The sequence below is a fragment of the Stegodyphus dumicola genome, chromosome X2 (genome assembly GCF_044657685.1).
Source record: "Stegodyphus dumicola isolate Sdum_Otavi_A_Nest chromosome X2, ASM4465768v1".
In the NCBI taxonomy this organism is placed as follows: domain Eukaryota; kingdom Metazoa; phylum Arthropoda; class Arachnida; order Araneae; family Eresidae; genus Stegodyphus; species Stegodyphus dumicola.
In genome coordinates, this window is record NC_140781.1 from 182510440 (window position 1) to 182529906 (window position 19467).

The window sequence follows — 19467 nt, forward strand, 5'->3', positions numbered from 1 at the left end:
AGAAAATACATTACAAAATATCTCTGTAGACGTATATGGAACTGACAAGAAGAAAATGAAATTGTTGGAACAAAATTTTAAATTTATTGGCTTTTATACATATATCACAAAAGAAAATTATCGGGATTCATTAGCAACTAAACACTGCTTAAATTGGCTAGTTTTGTAAAGGTGGAATATTTTGAAAAATCAATATAGTTTCTGTTTAATCTAATTTTGTTTACGTATAGATATCTTGACAAAAATTGAGTAAATACGCTTTGATTTATTTCATTTTATCCATGACTTTTTAGAAATAGTGAATAGTGAATCGCTAATGATGTTCATCGCACATGAATTTGACACTATGATCTCAAAACATTTAAATTTAAATTTCTCATATCCCCCCCTGTTAGCAATGTATTTTGCACTGCAACGCTCAGATGCTGTATTTCACTAATGCAAAGCTTCACGGCAAATTAAACTACACACAGTGTTATTAGCACTTTTAACTGATGTTCTTATCCCTACTAGCCAGAATTAAGCACTTCTCAAAAATGGTAGTAAAAATATAGCTACCGTACGGAGGAACAGTAACATGCATTAAAATATATTTTAATAATAATAGCATTTTCCTTAATAAGTATTGATTAATGCTATTGCTGCATTCATGTCTGGAAAGAATACAGTTTTAAGGCAACTAATAGAATTCTTAGAAAACGTCTCGAGCCTTTTTGTTGCTGTTGTGACTTACGACTTATATTAGTCTGACAGAAACATCTGATCAAATCTACAACTTTTATCGTGGCCAAGAGGTAGTAAGAGTTGTCGTGTGTTTAGGCATTGGGTACCTTGTAGGTGACAGCACGCCCAGATTCGATGCAGTTTTTAGAGAGAATCTACTAAAGGACAGATCGGAGGTCTCCGATCACTCTTCTTGCTCCACCAACCTCTCAAGAGGACTTGATTTAAGTGGACAGAAATTTATGTGCCTCCAAAAACTTTATACACTCACAAATGTTCATGATGGCCGGGGTTCAAACCCGTACCGATGGCTGTATCAGCCGGCTCACTTGCAACCATGCAGATAGGGCAGCTTGAACCTTTTTTAATTGATATTAACATTAAAAGCAGCATTATGTCGCTTATTAATTTTACAGCCTAAGAAGAGGGTAGTTGAAGTTTTCCGATTTAGATTTTGTTGCCTGCAGAAGTTCATTTCGTTGCCAGCAAAAATGCTTTTTGAGCGATTCTCTCTGCTGATGTAATCATTGACGCCCAGAATGCTTACATTTTACAAATACCTTTTTTTAAACTCTTTTCTGCTCCAATTTAAGTGTTTAAAATCTGTTTTCATACATAGTATTTACTACTTTTAAGCGTATACGCTGTATTATATAAATTTCTTCGCATTTATAAGGGATATAAAATGCGTTAATTACGTTTTCAAGCAACCCAAAAGCTTTCAGATAAAAAGGTCTGGTTTCACTTTTAACGATTTTTGATTTTTGACAGTATTCTTGTCCCTAACCGGTCGAATAAGCCAGAGTCATCTGTAATGTAACGTTTTTTCCGTCTTCTTTATGGCATTTATTCTCATTTTTAATATATCTTCAAATAAATAACAAAAGTATATTTTTCCAAAAAATTAATTTAAGTTTAAAGAAAATTTAACAAAAATATCCGGATTTGTAAATCATTTGAGAGCAAGCCTACTGATAATGCAATATATAAATTTTGAACATAAAGCAAGAACATTTGGGAGAAACTGAAGTTACATTTCATTTGCTAACATTTAGGGCTCTCCATTATTCATTTTCTTTCTTTCCTTAATCTTATCTTCTTATTTTATAGACAACGTGAGTTAAGAAAATTAAATTAAGTATATAAAGAAATCTAATACTCATTGATGATCATGACGAAACGTAATTTCAACTAACTTGTAAAATTTCGTAATTTAGCTTAGACAAAGCGTCCTGGTAGCAAGAACAGGGAGAAAGAGCTGCATTGATTATTTATTTGGAGAAGTAAATTTAATTTGGGAAAGAAAGCTCGTATAAACCTCTAAAACCTTTCAAAAGAATTGGAGCAGCGTTACAGATTCCTTTTGAGCTTTAATTATATTCTGTTGCGTGCTGCGTAATTGAATTGCTAATAAATTTTACTTTATTCGGGTGAAAGTAGCTACATTGACTTAGAGCACTTTGAATAGGAAATATACTAGTGAGATTTTGTGAAAGCCCTCTGCGCAAGAAGAGACTGTTTAGAAATCGCTCGAAGACAAGTATGGTAGAATTAATTATATTGTTAATCCTTCTCTATATTTTGTTGGTGTAAGAATCTGGAAAGACTTTGTACTGTTTTAGAATTTGCAGTTATGTTGCTTTAATTTTTAAGGAAATATCCATTTGTTTATTTTTATAGCGAGTTATGAGCACAATAAATATCATACGACAAGAATTGATTCAGGAATGACTCATTTCAAATGGATTTAATGCAAATGTATTACTATTTTAGGACAGGAAATGGGAAATATTAACATTGAAAGAAAGATTTTAGAATAATTGAAAGTTAAAAAGTAAACTTTCACTTTAAGAAACGTTTCAGAATGTTAATTTTCTTTATATTTCTTGTGGATAGCACTCAGAAAACAAAAATTCATATGGAGTAATAACACATAATAAATAAAAAGCGGAAACACTTTTCTGCGAGGTAATTTCTTCTAGAGAATATTATACGGTTAATCTCGTAGTAATGGAAAAAGAGGATTTGGAAATGTTAGCTGATTTTTCATGCTTCTCGATCCAGAAAAACCTCATGTCTTTACAATTTTTCAGTATTTTATAAATTAACTATAATTTACTGTTATTCCAAAATTAAAATATAAATCTATTTTAATTTAACTAACATTTTTACTAACATTCATTTTAACTAACATTCATTTCAAGCTCATTCCTCAGACCCAAGGAGATCCAGAAGTTAGTAAAAATTTAAGAAGTTTGTATTTCAGTGAGCGTTCAATATTTCGTAACGCAATGACTGCATGAAATTATGAGACATGTTTTAAGAAATTTCATTATATAAATTTTTAATTAGAATTAGGAATGTTTAATCTCGAGTAGAGCACCAAATAAGTAAATATGGACAATTAATGATCAGTGAAGTTGACATCATTATCCAGTATTGTCCTTCAATGCTACTAATCGAAAGTTTCCCGCTGCGAACCTCTATAGCTGTACATTGTTAAATTCCCTGAAATAGAAAATTTTAGATGTTTGCTTACTTTTGGTCCTTTGCACTTATTACCTAATACGAAAAACTTGTTTTGTGGAATTGTACGATTTTAGTCCAAAATGCAGCATTGATAAAACCCCGAATATGCCCGGTTATAGGACTCATCTGTACTAAGTTCCTAGCTGGTTAGAATAGATTTTATATTCCAATAGACTGCTGTAAAGACTCATATTTTGGCCATCAAGATTAGTGTCATTTTTTTTCCTTAAGGAAAATATTATACGAATTTCAATCGTACATCTCAGCTTCAGAGCTATCGGCATGGGATTGTAACATAACTTATGAAAAACCATTCCTGAAACTCTAGTCTTTCACAAAGTCTGATTAAAAGAGTTTTGAAGATAATTGGCGTTATGATCTTTTTTAGGCAATGTTTTGCTGTTGCTTGATATTAATAAATAAGGTGTAGGGTTTATATTTATTTTAACGAACATTTATTTTAAGTTTAAACTATCTTTCCTGTCAAGGCTTACTTTCCCCTGGAACTGCCAATGCCAGAGTATGTAAATTTTAGTAGAACGCGCAAGGATTCAAATTATCAGCGGAAGTATTCTGAGTTAAATAGAAAGGAAACGAGTTCGAGATGTGCTGTTCTTACTTCACGAGCGCGGAGGTTGTTAGCCAGAAATTGAAGAACCCCGCGTTTCGGCCTGTGTGCTTGCCTCGGAGAATGGTTAATCGTTCAACGTGATATTCAAAGTTTGCTGAATTAGCAGCGGTATGGTAAAACGCGGTGAGGTTAGTTACTTTTAGAGAGCCTCGTAGTTAGAGTCTTATTATTTCTTTTCAGGTTCTTATTTTTATTTTACCGCCGGGTCGGCGTAGTTTGTGAGCGTCAAGAGCACGCAATTGTAATTTCTTAAGTTGAATAAAAAGGGACTTAAACCCTTAGCAAGACTCTGTCTATTTTCCAGTTTCAACAGTCACCTCTTGGTTGCGTGCAGGTTGGAGGCGCGCAACTCTACAAAGGAATTAATTAGTTTGTTAAATAAGTTATAATTAAAATTTTATTTCAATAAAATAAATTGGATCGCTACGAATCTAAGTGAAACTTTGTGCATACTTGTGAAGTTGGCGAATATTTGGTTAACAGTCAAAACATTAAACCTATTTATTTAATGGAATAAAACTCCCCCTCTAAACACCGTACAGCTCTCATCCGCTCCAAATCCCGGTAAGCCATAGATTCAACAAAATGATGTTAGGTATATCTCGACAGATGCCGTGACCAGTTATGTGAGTTTTGTTGTTGTTGTTGTTGTTCTCATAATGTTGCAATTAATCTCACTTGACTGACAGCATCATCGGAACGAGTCCACGAATTTTATCGTGATGAGATGCGCAGTATTGCGTCTGTCTCTTTGGTTCTGATAAATTATAAGATTAATCTACTTGTAACAGTAACTCCAACTGAAATTAAAAATGTCCCACTGTATTCACAATTGGTAAATTTGGGGACTACGACAGATAAGCATTCCTCGTATTCTCTAGAAATCCTTCATAAACCTTCTTTGCAGTGTGATGCACATTATTATCATGTTTAAAAAACGTTGTCTCCACCATTTGCCAAAAAGAAGTGTACTAATTCAGCGGCGATGTTTATATAGTGATGACATCTTGGTGTACGAGTACATTAGGGAGATCGCTTCCTCGTATTCGACTTTTAGAGGAAATGAAACTAAGTAATCTCCAAAAAATGTTTCAGAAGTTTCTTACTCCTTCCTCTCGCCTTGGCGTACAGTGCATCCGGATTCACAGTATAGCTACATGCAAAAGGATGTATTAGAAAATGCCGCCCTCCAGGTTGGTCGTTCTCATAATGAAACAATAAAAAGAGCGTATTTATCTGATTGATTCTTGAGATTCTAGTCTAGCACCCTATTCCGGTAGTCCAGTACCAATTATTGCATGCTTACTGCATGCGTTTACAATGATGGGTTATGAACAGAAGGAAACGCATGGTTTTGCGGTTTTGAAGGCTTACATCCTAAAGAATATTATGGGCCTTGTTCCCGAAAATATGCAGCCCATCATCACAATTAAATTTAAGGGAGTATTAATCATAGTATCGGCCATGTTGTGCATGCAAAACAAGACATCCTGTTAGAATTTGCCATAATAAGGCTTTACCAGCCCGTGCCTTGTGAACATTTCAAAAGGTCACTTGTTTTAGGCCATCTTTGTGAAGCGCTAAATGCTGTATAACATGAAAATTTGGGACTTCAAAAAGATGGTCCGATATAAGTGGCTCTTTAAACTAGTTTACTTGCATTGTTGTTTCAAAAATGTTTTGCCATTATCAAAAACGGATAAATTCTTTCCTAATTCCATGTCTAGCGAAATGAAATACTGGTGTTTTATTATTATGTTTGTTTGTTATATTACTTTTTCAAACGCCTACATTTCCATAACATAAAGATGAGTTTTTATGTTTTATCTGGACGGACTATTATGTTTATTATCATAAATATTTAATAATTATTATAATCTTTGTTAACTTCTAAACAGATCGGCTAGAACTCGAATGCTTAGTACGTAGACAAATTTGACTCAATTGCTGGAATTACTTCCTTTTCCTATTTTTACTTCTTAAATGTTCCCTTCGCTTACTTTCATTGCTTTTGGAATTATTCCCTACGCTGCAAGTGAACGATGCTGCACTTCCATTATGACTCATCAGTGTTAATTTTATTGTTGCGCATAATTCATTTAAAGTGTATTGTCAAGAGACTTTGCTCTCGAGTTCAATAAAAGTGTATTTTCAAGTGGCGTTGAAGATTCTGAATGATAAAATTTATTCTGCAGCAAAGAATGCAAAACTGGATTCTGCTTCTCGGAGGACTTTTCATTGATATATCTTGTGATGCTGGAGCTACCTGTTACTCCTATGTATCATTTGAAATACGTATGTCCACCGTTTAAAAGTTCCAGTAATATCAGATGTTTGCTGTTATCAAACTATTCGTTCAGAAAATTACATATGAACCAAGGTGCAATAATATTTTACAAGCAAAATTTTAATGTTTCACAGCTCCCTTTTATTTAAATCCTCATTATTTATTGTCACTTTCAATTCATAAAGGCGATTCAGTCAAATGTATGCAGGGTTCATTTTAATGTTATTTTTTTTTTTTTTACTTTACGACACAACTTCATAATTCCTTACAAATATTTTATGTAAGGGCTGAAAGTAAGTGGAATAATGCTGAAAACGAAGTTATATCTTTGTTATAATATTTTCCCATCGAAAAAAACAATATTTTTACTAAATATCGTTTATACTTCATTGATTTTTATGATATTAACCATTACACTTACCCGTGCCTTGTGTATTACACTTACATATTACAGCTTTGTTTAACTCTTGAAGAGCATTTTCTGTCTCTCGTTATTGTAGAATTCATAGATTGATTGAAAAGTTTGAAGATTGGTTTTATTTTATTAAAAATCAGATGACTCTATGGGCCCCGCATTTTTCTCTTTTTCAAAGTAGAGTCTTTCAACATTTTCATAACATTTTATGAGTAATTTAAAAAGCATGAAACAGAAGTTTCGTGACATTTCTTTTATCAATGCGGTCGAGAAGTTTTCACTTCCTCATATGCAGAGAATCTCTTTGCGCGCAACAGTCTTTTCAGGGTTAGGAATGCAATAAAATCCCCAAAGTCGAGGTTACATGCAAGGTTTTTCTAGCACTGTCTTATCGATTTCAGCTATGCAAAAAGAGTAACACGTAAGCGAGCATTGTCCTGGAACAAAAGCCATTACTCACTGAGAGAGTTTGGCCTTTCCTTCGTTATGGTTGTATAAAGTAACCTTTCATTGTCTGCCCCTGAATTAGCAACACTAACATTCGTAACCGCAGAGCATTGCCTGGCAAAACGTGCTTTGTCGAATACTCGCGTGTTATGTTCTTTGAAATGTCTCCATCACTGAAACACTCCAGTATGTCTAAGTGTTTTACCTTGATATGTATGACGTAATATTTCAAGTGTTTCAACGCTTCCTAAGTTTAACTCAAAATTTGATCACACCTCTGCCATATTTTTGGAGAGCCGTCTTTTTCATTCGTGAAATGTATTAGGTACTTTCGCTTGCTCTGGCAGAATATCAAATGGCATGGCTATCTATCCGCAGCTTTAGGAATTTCATTGTATAACCTCCAGAAAACTTCTGTAAGGGTGCCCCATCTTATTTCATCTTACATCTTACTTACATTTCACTAGTAATCTTATAAGGTATTTTCCCCGCCTTCTTAGCGAGCCTTCGTGGTGTAGTAGTCTGCACGCTCAGGGCGTAATTGAGAGGACCGCGGTTCGATTCCCGGCGAGTGCGTTGCTAATTTTTCATATTGCCTGCCTCCAAAAATACCTAATGTGTCTACAATCTTAAAACTTTTCAATCATCCATTGCACATTGTTACTTTTTCATGACTTATAATAACTTTACTAACTTTTCATGAAACTATTTCTAATTCTGTAGGTATCCCTGAAGACCAAGAAACCAAGAACCGTCCTAAAATACTACTAAACCGTCTCACCGGTTTCGACCACGCAGTTCGTGTGCAATACCGCATCGTTTTGGGAGACGCGGACAGAGTGTTCGATTCCGGCATTCTGTGCCAAATTTCTGACGTCACCGGACGCATTCGTGGCTTTCCCTTAATGTGCAGTGTCTCGGATCTCTTACACCGAGGGATTCTCCGAATATATGTCGAAATGATCTATGCAAATGCAATCAGCGAAGTCCTCATACCTCTCCAGAACAAGGATCCAAGTGACACTACTCCTAACTGCTATGATAGAGAGAAGCATGCTTGGCTGGCAGAGGGGGACATTGAAGGTGAATGCCTTAAACTGAAGCTGTTTTGTTCAGACTTACACCACGTGCCCCGAAATCATCTGCGCTACGTATCATGGAATGCATACGTTGTTCGGAAAGAGAATAGACTTCCCGTTAATGCAAAGGATAATAGTACGATAGTCGTACTGAATGCACCTCATTGGAATTATTATATTCAAGAAGGTGTAGACATGGGTATTGTCATGGAAACGGACATTCCCGTTTCGCTGGTAAGTAACGGTTCCAAAATGTTCATTTACGACATTTTTTGTTATATTACATGACACAAGACATTTCGTGAATTTTTTCCGTCTTCCAAGGAAATATTTTCAATACGAAATGCCCAGTGTTTCTGAAATGGATACACAAATAATTCTGCTGTTCTAGAAATACATAATTAAGAAAAATTAGATTCTGAATCTCTGTAGTCAGCTGGTTAAAAAACGTAGTAAATAACAAAATTAGGCGAGACAGGACCTTTTTGCATATGAAGAAAACGTAAAGCAGCAAATTAAGCAAGATAAGCATTCCTTTCGTTTGACACATGGCTAACTTAGTATATGAGAAGGAGATAAATGTAAAAGACCAGAAGCTGTTAAATCACATGATCACTGCGCAGAGGGAGGCTGTTATGTAAAAATAAATGCGTGTTACTGTACCAAAGTTATAAATAATAAGATCAAGATTAGATACTCGTAGAAACAGCGTGAGCTTCTTCTAACTAGAAGGGGGGGGACTTTCTGTCATACCGAATGGATGCAGACACCGATCGAAATGAGCTTGCCTTTAGTAATTTTCGTTTGTCGAATTTTAGTAATTTTCGTTTTGTCGAATCAATCGAAATTATTTTCGCCTAACAGTTTTCAAGCTAGCTGACTATTGCTGAGAAATTCTGGAGAAAATCCTTATAGCCAAACTTCTCTATTCACATTTTTTACAAATTGAAGAAGCCTTTAAGAAACAAGGTATTCACACAATGCGTGAGACGATACTGTATGGTTGAGGACATCAACAAGGCCGGGATTCATTACTTTGCCTAAATAGTGGTATACATTCAGAGAGACTACTGGCAGGTAAATCTATAGTATATGGAGCAACACCAAATCTTTTATACCTTTTTATATAATATTAAAAGCTAATAAAAATGAATGACGTTAAATTTCTGAAATTTGTGACTAAAATGTAAGAAATTCTGAAATTCGCTTAATTAATTATTCGATGGCGCATCTATAAATTCGCTTTCAAATTCACTATCCGATCCTTTTTTAAAACCCGTCTCTTCATCTGATGAGTCTTTTTCAAGGTTGTCTTTTATTTTCTCGTAGACTTTAATTTCTCATAGCTATTATATTTCTTTTAAAATTTAACTTACTCTATTTCTAGTTTAGTTTTTCTTGTGTAAAATCTATTAGATTTGAATATTTTACGGCATTCTTTGAAACAAATTGTAGATCTCCGTTTATCCGTCGTCCGTAAAAAAAGGCATAATCCAGAATAAAAAAGAAATATGTCGAATACAGTTCCTCAACTTGGAAAACAAAAGGCTGATAGGCAGTTTGATGCAAGTTAACAGAATAAAAATATTAAAAGAATAGGAAAACCTATTTGTAGTTTGCAAAATAGTGGAAATCATTATCAAACAAAGGCATAAATTTTACTTCTTGTAAACATATATTAGTAACTAAAAATCATGAACATGAGTACAGTTTGAGTATAACTTCAAAGCAGCGACTGTAAATTTTCTGATCCGGTTTTAGACTCTACTTTTGTCACTCGAATTTTACTGTCCTCACTTGACATACTTGCATAATTTTGGAAAGCTGTCAATTGATTTCTTGAAATTGCTGTCACGATTCAAAACCATACACCTCCTTTCTTTATGTTATTCTAGATTCACAAAGTTCTCTTAAATTTTCTGCTCTAAAATACTGCGTGTTTTGGGTTTGAAGTTTTTGACAATAAGTTAATTGTTTGTTCATTTTCTGGCTATCTACCACGTCAAGATTAGGAACTTTAGTTCCTTTATTTTATACCTATGTTAGGATATGCTCATGCTACAGGGTTTGCTTTGTCGGCTGAAAAATAAAAGGTTTCGCTTTAATTCATTCTTCAGCATCGTAGATGACGATGTATAGCTCTTCATATTACAAACTTGCCTTTTCTAGGAAGTTTTGAAGAATTTTTTGGAAATATCTGTTAATCTCTGCAAGAAGCTTTTCCATTGAAAGGCTGAATTTTTCTTTCATTTCTTGCACACTTCTGGATTCTTCTCAAACGTTCGCAAGGCATCTCTTTATTTGTTCCAATTAAACTAATGCCGTTGTCACTATATATGGTTTACTTCTTCGGACCATAGATCTTAATACTCGATTAAAATGTCAGTAGAAGGAAAATTATCAGTAACGAACCACGCTAACCAAGGCATACATAAAGCGGACTATCCAATACTTTTCTCTCCCTTCAAAACTGATGGCCCACACAAGTCTGCTCTTACTACTGCATTCCTAATTCAGGAAATAAAGATGTTTGAATTTTAATAAGATTAACAAAAGACAGCTTGCCATGCCCCATATTTCCGTAAAACTTGTTTAATAGTATTTTGTTCTTTAGAATCCAAAATCATTCTCTTAAGTTAGACCCAGGAAATGAACACAACCATACCTCATTTCTTGTATTATTTGTCTTCCCTGATTCTATGAATGTAACATTGTTATTTTGATATTGGAAGACAAAAGGAATGCACAGCTAAAAGCTTTTGAATTTTCCTCCTAGCAGTTTGAGTTTTAAAATATCAATTTTTGGTTATCAATAAAGGTTTACACTGATAAATTTTTAATTAAATTATTCTTCAAAGAAATTCCTTTACACATATTTCAAAACTAGGCATTCTGCTTATCAAATGCTCGAACACGTAGATTTTATAATTTTCGTTCAGTTGCATTTTTTCTTCCATTGTTGCAAAACCAAAGAAATCAAACTGCAACTTTCAACATATTTCTGAAATGGAGTTGCTTTAAAATTGATCCAAATCTTCAGGTGTCAGTAACAGTCTCAACAATCTTTCTAAACTCCGAATTTCTTACTTCTGCAGGAAAAATATTTTTAGCCATATTTCTGTAGCTACTCGTAATAAAATGGCAACAACAGCGTTGAATGTACAAATCATTTTATCAGCAACAGCGTTGAATGTACAAAAGTTATCAGGTTCAATGTTCCTTCTTACCTTCTTCGGGAACATGCAAGGACCTGACTCGGAACAGAGAGCTTACTAAAGCTATGTTCACTAATTGTGGGAAGTAGACAGGATACACAAGAAGGGTATACAAAACCCTTTATTTTTCTCTATTTACAATGACTTCCGTACTTCGGAATACACAGACCCGCTACTTGGGGTCTAACGTAAAAATATAAAAATAGACTAAACTCTAATTTAACTTTAAAATAATAAACGTGGAAGATTGGCCTTATATTAACAGGAAGCGTATGTAGTACAGAGAACTGTGAACACTACAATACGTTTAAAAATTATCAAGAGGATTAAAACCTCTGGCCTGGACGGCAACAAGCAACTGCGTAACTTCTAAGGTAAGCGGCCTGCTTCGACTCACTGCTTCCTCTCTCTCGCTTGGCAAAAAGCCACACTTAAATACTTGGCGTTCGCCAGACAAACTTTGCATAAAAACCTTAACGCTTATAATTCTGGCCGGAAGTAGAAAATAAGAAGTGATAGTAAAGATTTAAAATAAAATAAACGTTAGTAAAACTTAAGATCCTTACAAAGTATCTCTTGAAGCTCCTACAAGCTACATAGCTTTCCTAGACCAGAATGCTAGTCTGAAGTGTGCTTACTTTTCTTATTTCCAAAATTCGAGTTCGCACGAAAGCGATAATTCATATTTTCTTTCAAAATTCAACTAACGACATTTTTCGAATAAGAAAAAAAGTGTTTTCCATATTGTCAGTTTTCAATTTCCTATAACGCACGATATTAAATCCCATTGCGGAATAGTCTCTTCTTTTATTGGAGATACTCAAGACTTCGCTTGAGTCAGTTTAGGAAACTTGTACATTCTCAAAGTTTCCAGACAATACCTTGCAAAATTTGTTCGTCTTCGTATAATCTTTAGCAGGTCATCTCAGGAAACTAGAACACAAGGTTAATTCGCACAAGCGAATTAACTTGCAAAAGACATAGCAAAAACATAGGCTTGCGCAAAAGACATAGGCTTGCGTCATTTATGGAGATCTCTTAAAACGCGAGCATGAGCTGGCTATTTTTTTCAAGATTTCATCTTGTTCTTTTCATTTACCAAGTTTCTTTTGCGTTCTTTCAATTCAGCATCCAGTATTGCAAATTATCTTTTTCCATTATTTTCGTGAATTCGATACAGTCATCTTCAATACGTCAGTGCACTCCCAAAATTGTTTCAACTATATCTTTATCTTCTATATGTTGTAGGATGCATTTTAATTTTCTATTCTGTTACTTTAGGTTAAATGACTTTTCTATCAAGCCTCATTTCATTTCACCGCCAGAATGCACATTTCCAGCACGTTTTCAAATTAGGTAGAATGAAGGAAATATTTAAAGGAAGGTTTGGGAGGTTGAAATCAGAGCATGTTCTGCCTGCTTGAAGGCCACGTTTCTAACATTGATTCTCTAGCTATTAGAATTCTATGGCGTTGAATTAGTCTTGCTATTACGCTTGTTTACGCCGACTTCGATCAGAGACAGCTTATGCGGAAGTTAAACTGTGAAGCCGTTAGGCAATACTTCATGAATTTTAAGTTTATCCATTACCTTTTGATTTAAACCAAAAGTGCATACTGTTAAATTTTATTTAAGTTAATAAAGAGTTTTATACACTCTTCTAATTATGTAGTACTTTAAAAGCCTTAGTGATAATTCACTAAACAGTCTTTAGTGATAATTCACTAAACCTTGCGTTCATTTCATGTTAGCAAAGAATACACGACGTTATAAGGTCTTTAACTTCCTTAGCAATATTAATCTTTAGAGGAAAAAGTGAAACTTCTAACATTCGGTTGTAACTTCGAATAAGTTCATCTAATTGTCTCTAATTCTAATCTGCTGAGGTGCCTCAATTATCGACATTAAATAAATGTTTCAGCTATCTCCTTCGTGATTCTTCTGCAACAGGCATAAGATGCAACAAAGCGACTGTTAACAGGAAAAACACACATTTATTCCAAAAAAACAAGTCACCAATGTTTGTAAACCTGCAACTCAAATCAAAACAAAACTTTCTCTGCAATCTACCAACCAGAGGAAACCAGAGGAATTTTCAAAGTTTTCTGTCGATTTTCTTTAGATCAATCTGCTGAAATGTTTTTAATACCTGCACTAATTCTTATTTGACATTTAACAAACTTAGGCAATATAGAAGATATGTATATTCTTGTATATCTTACGCATTTCTAAACCTGCGTAATGTTGAAAGTATCTACAGCAAAGATAAGTGTTCTGAGTTTCCAATTCAAGACAACTCGCGTTCTGTCTACTGACCGAGAGAATAAATGTACTGAAGAAACACTAGTAGCTCGATCACGACTCAAATACAGGCGAATGGACTGACTGCATTGATATTTTTCTAATTTTTCCCGTGTGTGACGTTAATATGAGCCAGTTTCGTTTAGAAAACTGCCTACGAAGGCATCCATCTCTTTAGGTACATAGACCTCTAACGTTTTGCCGTAATCAATTGAACAAACAAACGCGATGGCTCATGAGATATCAAGTACTCTTATTTGTTATACTCGAGCGCAGAAGGGAATTAAAGTGCAGCATATCCGGAAGAATGTGAAGATCTTCGAAGGAATATTTAATGTTTTAGTTGTTTTTATAAACATTTTGAATCATGGAAAAACTTTAATTCTTCTCAGTCCCTTAATACAGTTTCATGAGTTTAAACACTTCTAACACAGTCAAAATGATATATCTATTTAACTATTAAATTAAAGTTTCCTTTACTTCTATTACTATTGCATCTCAGCAAATGAATTGAATAATATATTCCCAAGTTTTTCAGTATGGTGCAGTTTGTAAACGAGATTATTTAAACTTTATGCGGTAAAGTTACAAAACAAATTATGACTGACAAGGTTTTGTGCCTAAGTAACTCATATTTTACCATTTATATGCACGATTAATATTTTATGTATGTCTTAGATACTCATCACTTTTTCGCAACCTCAGATAAGTAATTTGAACAGGCTGAACCTTAAAATATTGATCTCCAAAATCAAATCGTAAAAAGCATTTTGGGAACAAACTGATGCTTTAGCTGAGGGAATTCAGTAATTCCCCCCCCTCCCTATGTGAGAATTTTTGCTCTTTTCTTCATTCATTCTTCATTTCTTAACTCATAAAGGAATCTGTGGCAATGACAAGCTGAAAACCATCTTTGCAAAGAGCTTTAGTCTTTCTGAATTGTATTCATATCTAGAGAAGATCTAGCAAGTTACTCTCGGAATATCTCTGTTCAGTAGGAATGTATCAGCTGACTGACTCCTGTGAGGAATTATCCTATGAGGAATTGTGGTCCTACACTTTAGTTAAAAAACAGCATTCATAATTCTTTAGGATATTGTTCCTGTTGTGTAGAACGTTCGAATTACTCCTTTTGAACACGACTACTCTAGTGGGGATACTTATTAAAATAATGTCATTGTAAACTTATAAACTACAGTCTCCAAAATCGTATAGTTTTAGAAATGTTATTACGGCTTATTTTCCCTTCTATATGTAACAGCAGCAAGAATCAGCCTGCAAATATAATCTTGAGTTATTTAAGAAAAAAGGAGACCATTTTGCTAAGTTTCGGAAAACGATATTCTGTGACTGAGAATTATTCATCGTACACATCATCTTCAACGAGTCTTTACTATAAAATTAACTTTCATAGAAGGGCAGCAGTTAAATGCTGTATGAAAGTATCTGCTGTGCTATTATAGCTACTACTGTGCTCTAATGTGAAATATTATGCATCGTTATTAAAACAATATAACAGCCGTAATAAAGTGTCATAGCGAAAACATCGTGAGAGAACAGAAAGCAAAGAGAAAACATCGCAGTTCTAAAACATCGTGGGACAAAATATCCTGTTCGAAAATAAAGCTGTTCAAAAACTTCGCGGTTTAAAAACATCGTGGTCGAAAATATCGTGATAAAAAATAAAGTACCTACAAATCATCGCATGACGATAACATGGCACACGTGCTATACTGACAGACTATGTAACTGACTTTCGTCATAACTAACAAATTGACATCAAAAAATTAATTTCAGGCTATACATGAAAATGTTAACAACACTTTAAGAATAAACATATACAAAACAAAATATAACTTTCACTAAAACATTATCAGATTAACAAATGTGAAAGAAAATAAGGTGATAATTAACTAAGCAATTTTTATAGAGCTCATGCAGTTATTTATCTTCCTTTTTCTACGCATTTTAGACTGTATTTTTCATAAAAAATTATCATTAAAATTTTATCTAAAAAGGTTAATTTATTATTGACCTTCTCCAAAAATTTTAAGCGAAAATGCATTTACAACTTTTAACAAACAAAGATTTAGTTAAGTCTTCCAATTTGCAGTAACAGTTCTTACTTTCTCTGCACTGTGGACCCTACTAATAAACAAAATCAGTTTGCTTAAGCTGATGCCATTTGCTTTAAGTTTCATTTCTTTCCAAGCGTTGAGAGTGTTAAAACAAGGCAAGAAAAGCAAAATCGACGGTACTTAGCCTCAAGAAATATTAGAGACTATAACCTTGATTACATTACGAACCATATAAAAGCGATTATTTAGCTCCAAAATCATGTTATTCTTCAGATAAATTGAGTCTCAGAACTGAGGTATTGACAAGAAAATTTTCTAAAATAATCAGCATAAATTATTAATAATACAAATTAGCGTGATATAATTAACATAGATTTTGTATAAAGCTCTTTCACTCTGAACACAGTTAGACATAAGTCCCTTTTTATACACTCATGTCCATAAATTAAGGATAATTCGGAGTCACGCGGAAATCGAACTCTAAAATAAATATATCACCTGTAAAATCACTACACACATCTTCAAGAATCATATGCAAGTTTCAGGAAGTAACCAGATGACACCGATGGTACGTCACAACGACGAGAGTGTAAGAGAGTGATATATAAGGAATACAGGCAAACAAGTAAAATTGTTCGCAGGCGCTTTATAAGCATTTCAGTGCAATAACCGAATAGTTATGACACAAAGGATGCATTTGGATGATTTTTTACGTGGTAGAATTATCGGCCGTCTGGAATGTGGGCGTACCCAACTAGAAGTATCAGACAAACTTGGAATTGCCCAGAGTGTCATCTCCAGGCTTTGGCAACGATTCCAAGATGATGGTAATGTGAGTAGGCGTTACAGCACAGGTCGCTCCAGATTTACAACGCCGAATGAGGTCCGGTGTTTGGCAGTTACTGCCAAAGGAAACAGGCGGGGCACAGCCTCAGATCTGTCTCGTCATCTCTCTTCAGCCACTGGTATGACAATTTCAAGGCAGACCGTGTACAGATGCTTAGGGCAGATTGGTCTATATGCTCGTAAACCTGTCAGATGCGTTCCACTTACTGCAACTCACTGTCGCCTGCGGTTAGCCTGGAGTAGAGAGCATGCAATGTGGACACCGCAACAGTGGGCTTGTGTGATGTTTTCCGACGAGTCCAGGTTTAGTTTGCAGTCTGATTCTCGCCGGACTTTCATATGGAGAGCTGTAGGTACTCGTTACCACCAAGAAAACATCACTGAACGTTTACGTTACGGTGGTGCAAGAGTGCTTGTTTGGGGTGGAATTATTCTGGGTTACAGAGCTGACCTGCATGTTCAAATTTTAACCATGACAAGCCAAATCTATCGGGACGTCATTCTGGAACAACATGTACGTTTGTTTCGGGGCGCCATGGGCGCACAATTTGTGTTTATGGATGACAACACCCGTCCTCACCGTGTAAACATCGTAAGCGAATGCCTTCAATCGGAGGATATCACCCGTATGGATGGCCAGCATTCTCACCGGACTTGAATCCAGTAGAGCACGTGTGGGACATGCTTGGACCACGAGTTGCAGCCCGTCAACCTCCTCCTACATGTCTACCGGAACTTCGGAGAGCATTGCTTTTTGAGTGGTGCAATATCCCCCAAGATCATATCGATTATTTGATACTCAGCATGCCTAGGCGTTGTACGGACTGTATTGCATCGTTAGGGAGACATACAATGTATTAACAATCATACCAACCTTCTAATATTGGTTTTTTGTAAATAGGTTTTTTTTTTTTTTTTTTGTAATTTGCTCCAGGGAGAAAAAATCGCTAATTTTTTTAATAATATCAAATATATAGCATCTTTTTTTGCTCTTTTCCTTTTGTTTAATAAATAAGCTTTACAATTAAGTCAAATTTGTTTTGCTTCTAACTCTTCCTTTGCCTGATTTTGAATTATCCTTAATTTATGGACATGAGTGTATTTGCTCTGAAGAAGTGTGGCCTATGCTAATCACTCCCAAATCGATGGAATTTATTCAAAATCTATGCCAATCTAAGTGTGCATTTTTGTCCATTTTTTTACGTTTTTTTTTTTTTTTTTTTTTTTTTTTTACTGAAACTGCTAGCAAAAAACAACGCAGTTTAACATCTGATCCATCTTTTTATTGCGTTAGAATCGCCTGTCAATGGTGTTTACTAACCAAATTAGAGCATTAGAGCAAATTAGAAACTTCAGAGCTTACTCTTTGCAGTACTACATTTAAAATAAACAAACTAAATTAAAATGTCTACAAAAACATACAAAACACAATTTTTTTCAAAAAAGACATTGACAAAGAAGCATTTAAACTTTGTTACCGGCTATATACTTATTTAAAAAAAATTTATTGTTTTTTCCTTAGATGAAAAGTTAGGTTTATTCTTTGCAGAAGAAATTAATTAGAGAAGGTTAATTTTTTATTGTGAACTGAACGACTTCCGAACTCAGAAAAGTAACAAAACAAATCAAAATCGTAAAAAACAACCTTATATTTAGCGTAGGTATAATGAAACACTCAATCGATTTCGAGGGCAGCTAAAGGTCCCTCCTCATCAGGAGAAAGAAATACATAGAAAGAAGAAAATAGGAATCACAGAAATACGTGGTGCTTATCAGCACTGCACGTGGTTATAACTAGATTTTTAATCAGAGTTGCACTGGCCGCCTACTTTTACTGAGCCAGGCTGTCTGATCAAGCATAAAGAAATATTAGCGAAGTTAAAATAGGGAGCGAGGGGCAAATGCACATTACGCTCAAAATCTGAACTTCAAATAATGGAAAGCAACCACTGAACGGATTTTTATACCCTCTGGTAGTACCAAGTGCGAGGAGGTAACGCCATCTATCGGCAAAAATAATTGAATTAAGACAGTAGAATTTTAAAGGCATTAGGAAGGACTGGATTGGACTTCAAATCATTAACTAAACTTTCTAAATCTTTGTGAATGTGAAAAGCCTCAAGAAAATCCAATTCGCCTATGGAAGAAGCCTTTTGGATGATTTTTGCAGACCCAAAATCAAAATTATGGTTAAAAGTCCAGCTATGATACGCTATTGAAGACTTGTTAATTTCCCCTTTTTTGACATAAGATTCATGTTCCTTGATACGAAACTTCAACGCTCTTTTTGTTTGGCCAATATATCTTAAACCACACTGACATGATATACTATAAATTCCCCAAGAATTCAAGACAGAAACGCAATCTTTTAGAATCGAAGGGTGAATTTTATTAATAGGGGAGAAACCGACTTTAAAATTGAATTTCTGGAGAATCCGTGCAATTTTATAGCTAACAGAAGGATAAAATGGAAGCACGACAAGGTCATTGATATTATTTCTAACAGTGGAATGTCTTCTTTGATGGGAATCTGAAATTTTTTTTTTGACGGCTTTATCAATAATCACGGGAGAAAATCCACGGTCAATCGCAACTGCTCTCAAATAATTAAGTTCGTTGGTAAGCAAAGATTCAGAGGAACAAACTTTTAGCGCGCGGAAAACATAATAGTAAAAAGAAGCCATTTTTTGCTTAACAGGGTGGCATGACTTGGCATGGGGTGGTAAACAAACTGCAAAGGGTTTACGGTACACAGTGGTGCTAAAATCGGTTTCATTGCGGATTATAAGAATATCGAGGAATTAAATTGATAAATGAAGGCCCATACTGCTCGATCCCTAAAGATCCTTCAACTTCGGACCTCATGAAAGTAAAAAGTGCTATTAAATCTTCCCACATTCTGCCAACTCAGTTGAA

The 19467-nt window shown here is 34.6% G+C and overlaps 1 protein-coding gene across 1 annotated transcript in view; it reads left to right on the forward strand.

The window, feature by feature from the left end:
- LOC118184027 (uncharacterized) overlaps window positions 1–19467 on the forward strand; it is a 145331-nt gene that overhangs the window by 82635 nt on the left and 43229 nt on the right. The window contains exon 4 of the mRNA XM_035353658.2: window positions 7756–8345. Within this exon, the coding sequence (XP_035209549.1) occupies window positions 7756–8345 (590 nt within the window). The remainder of the gene's footprint in view (window positions 1–7755; window positions 8346–19467) is intronic.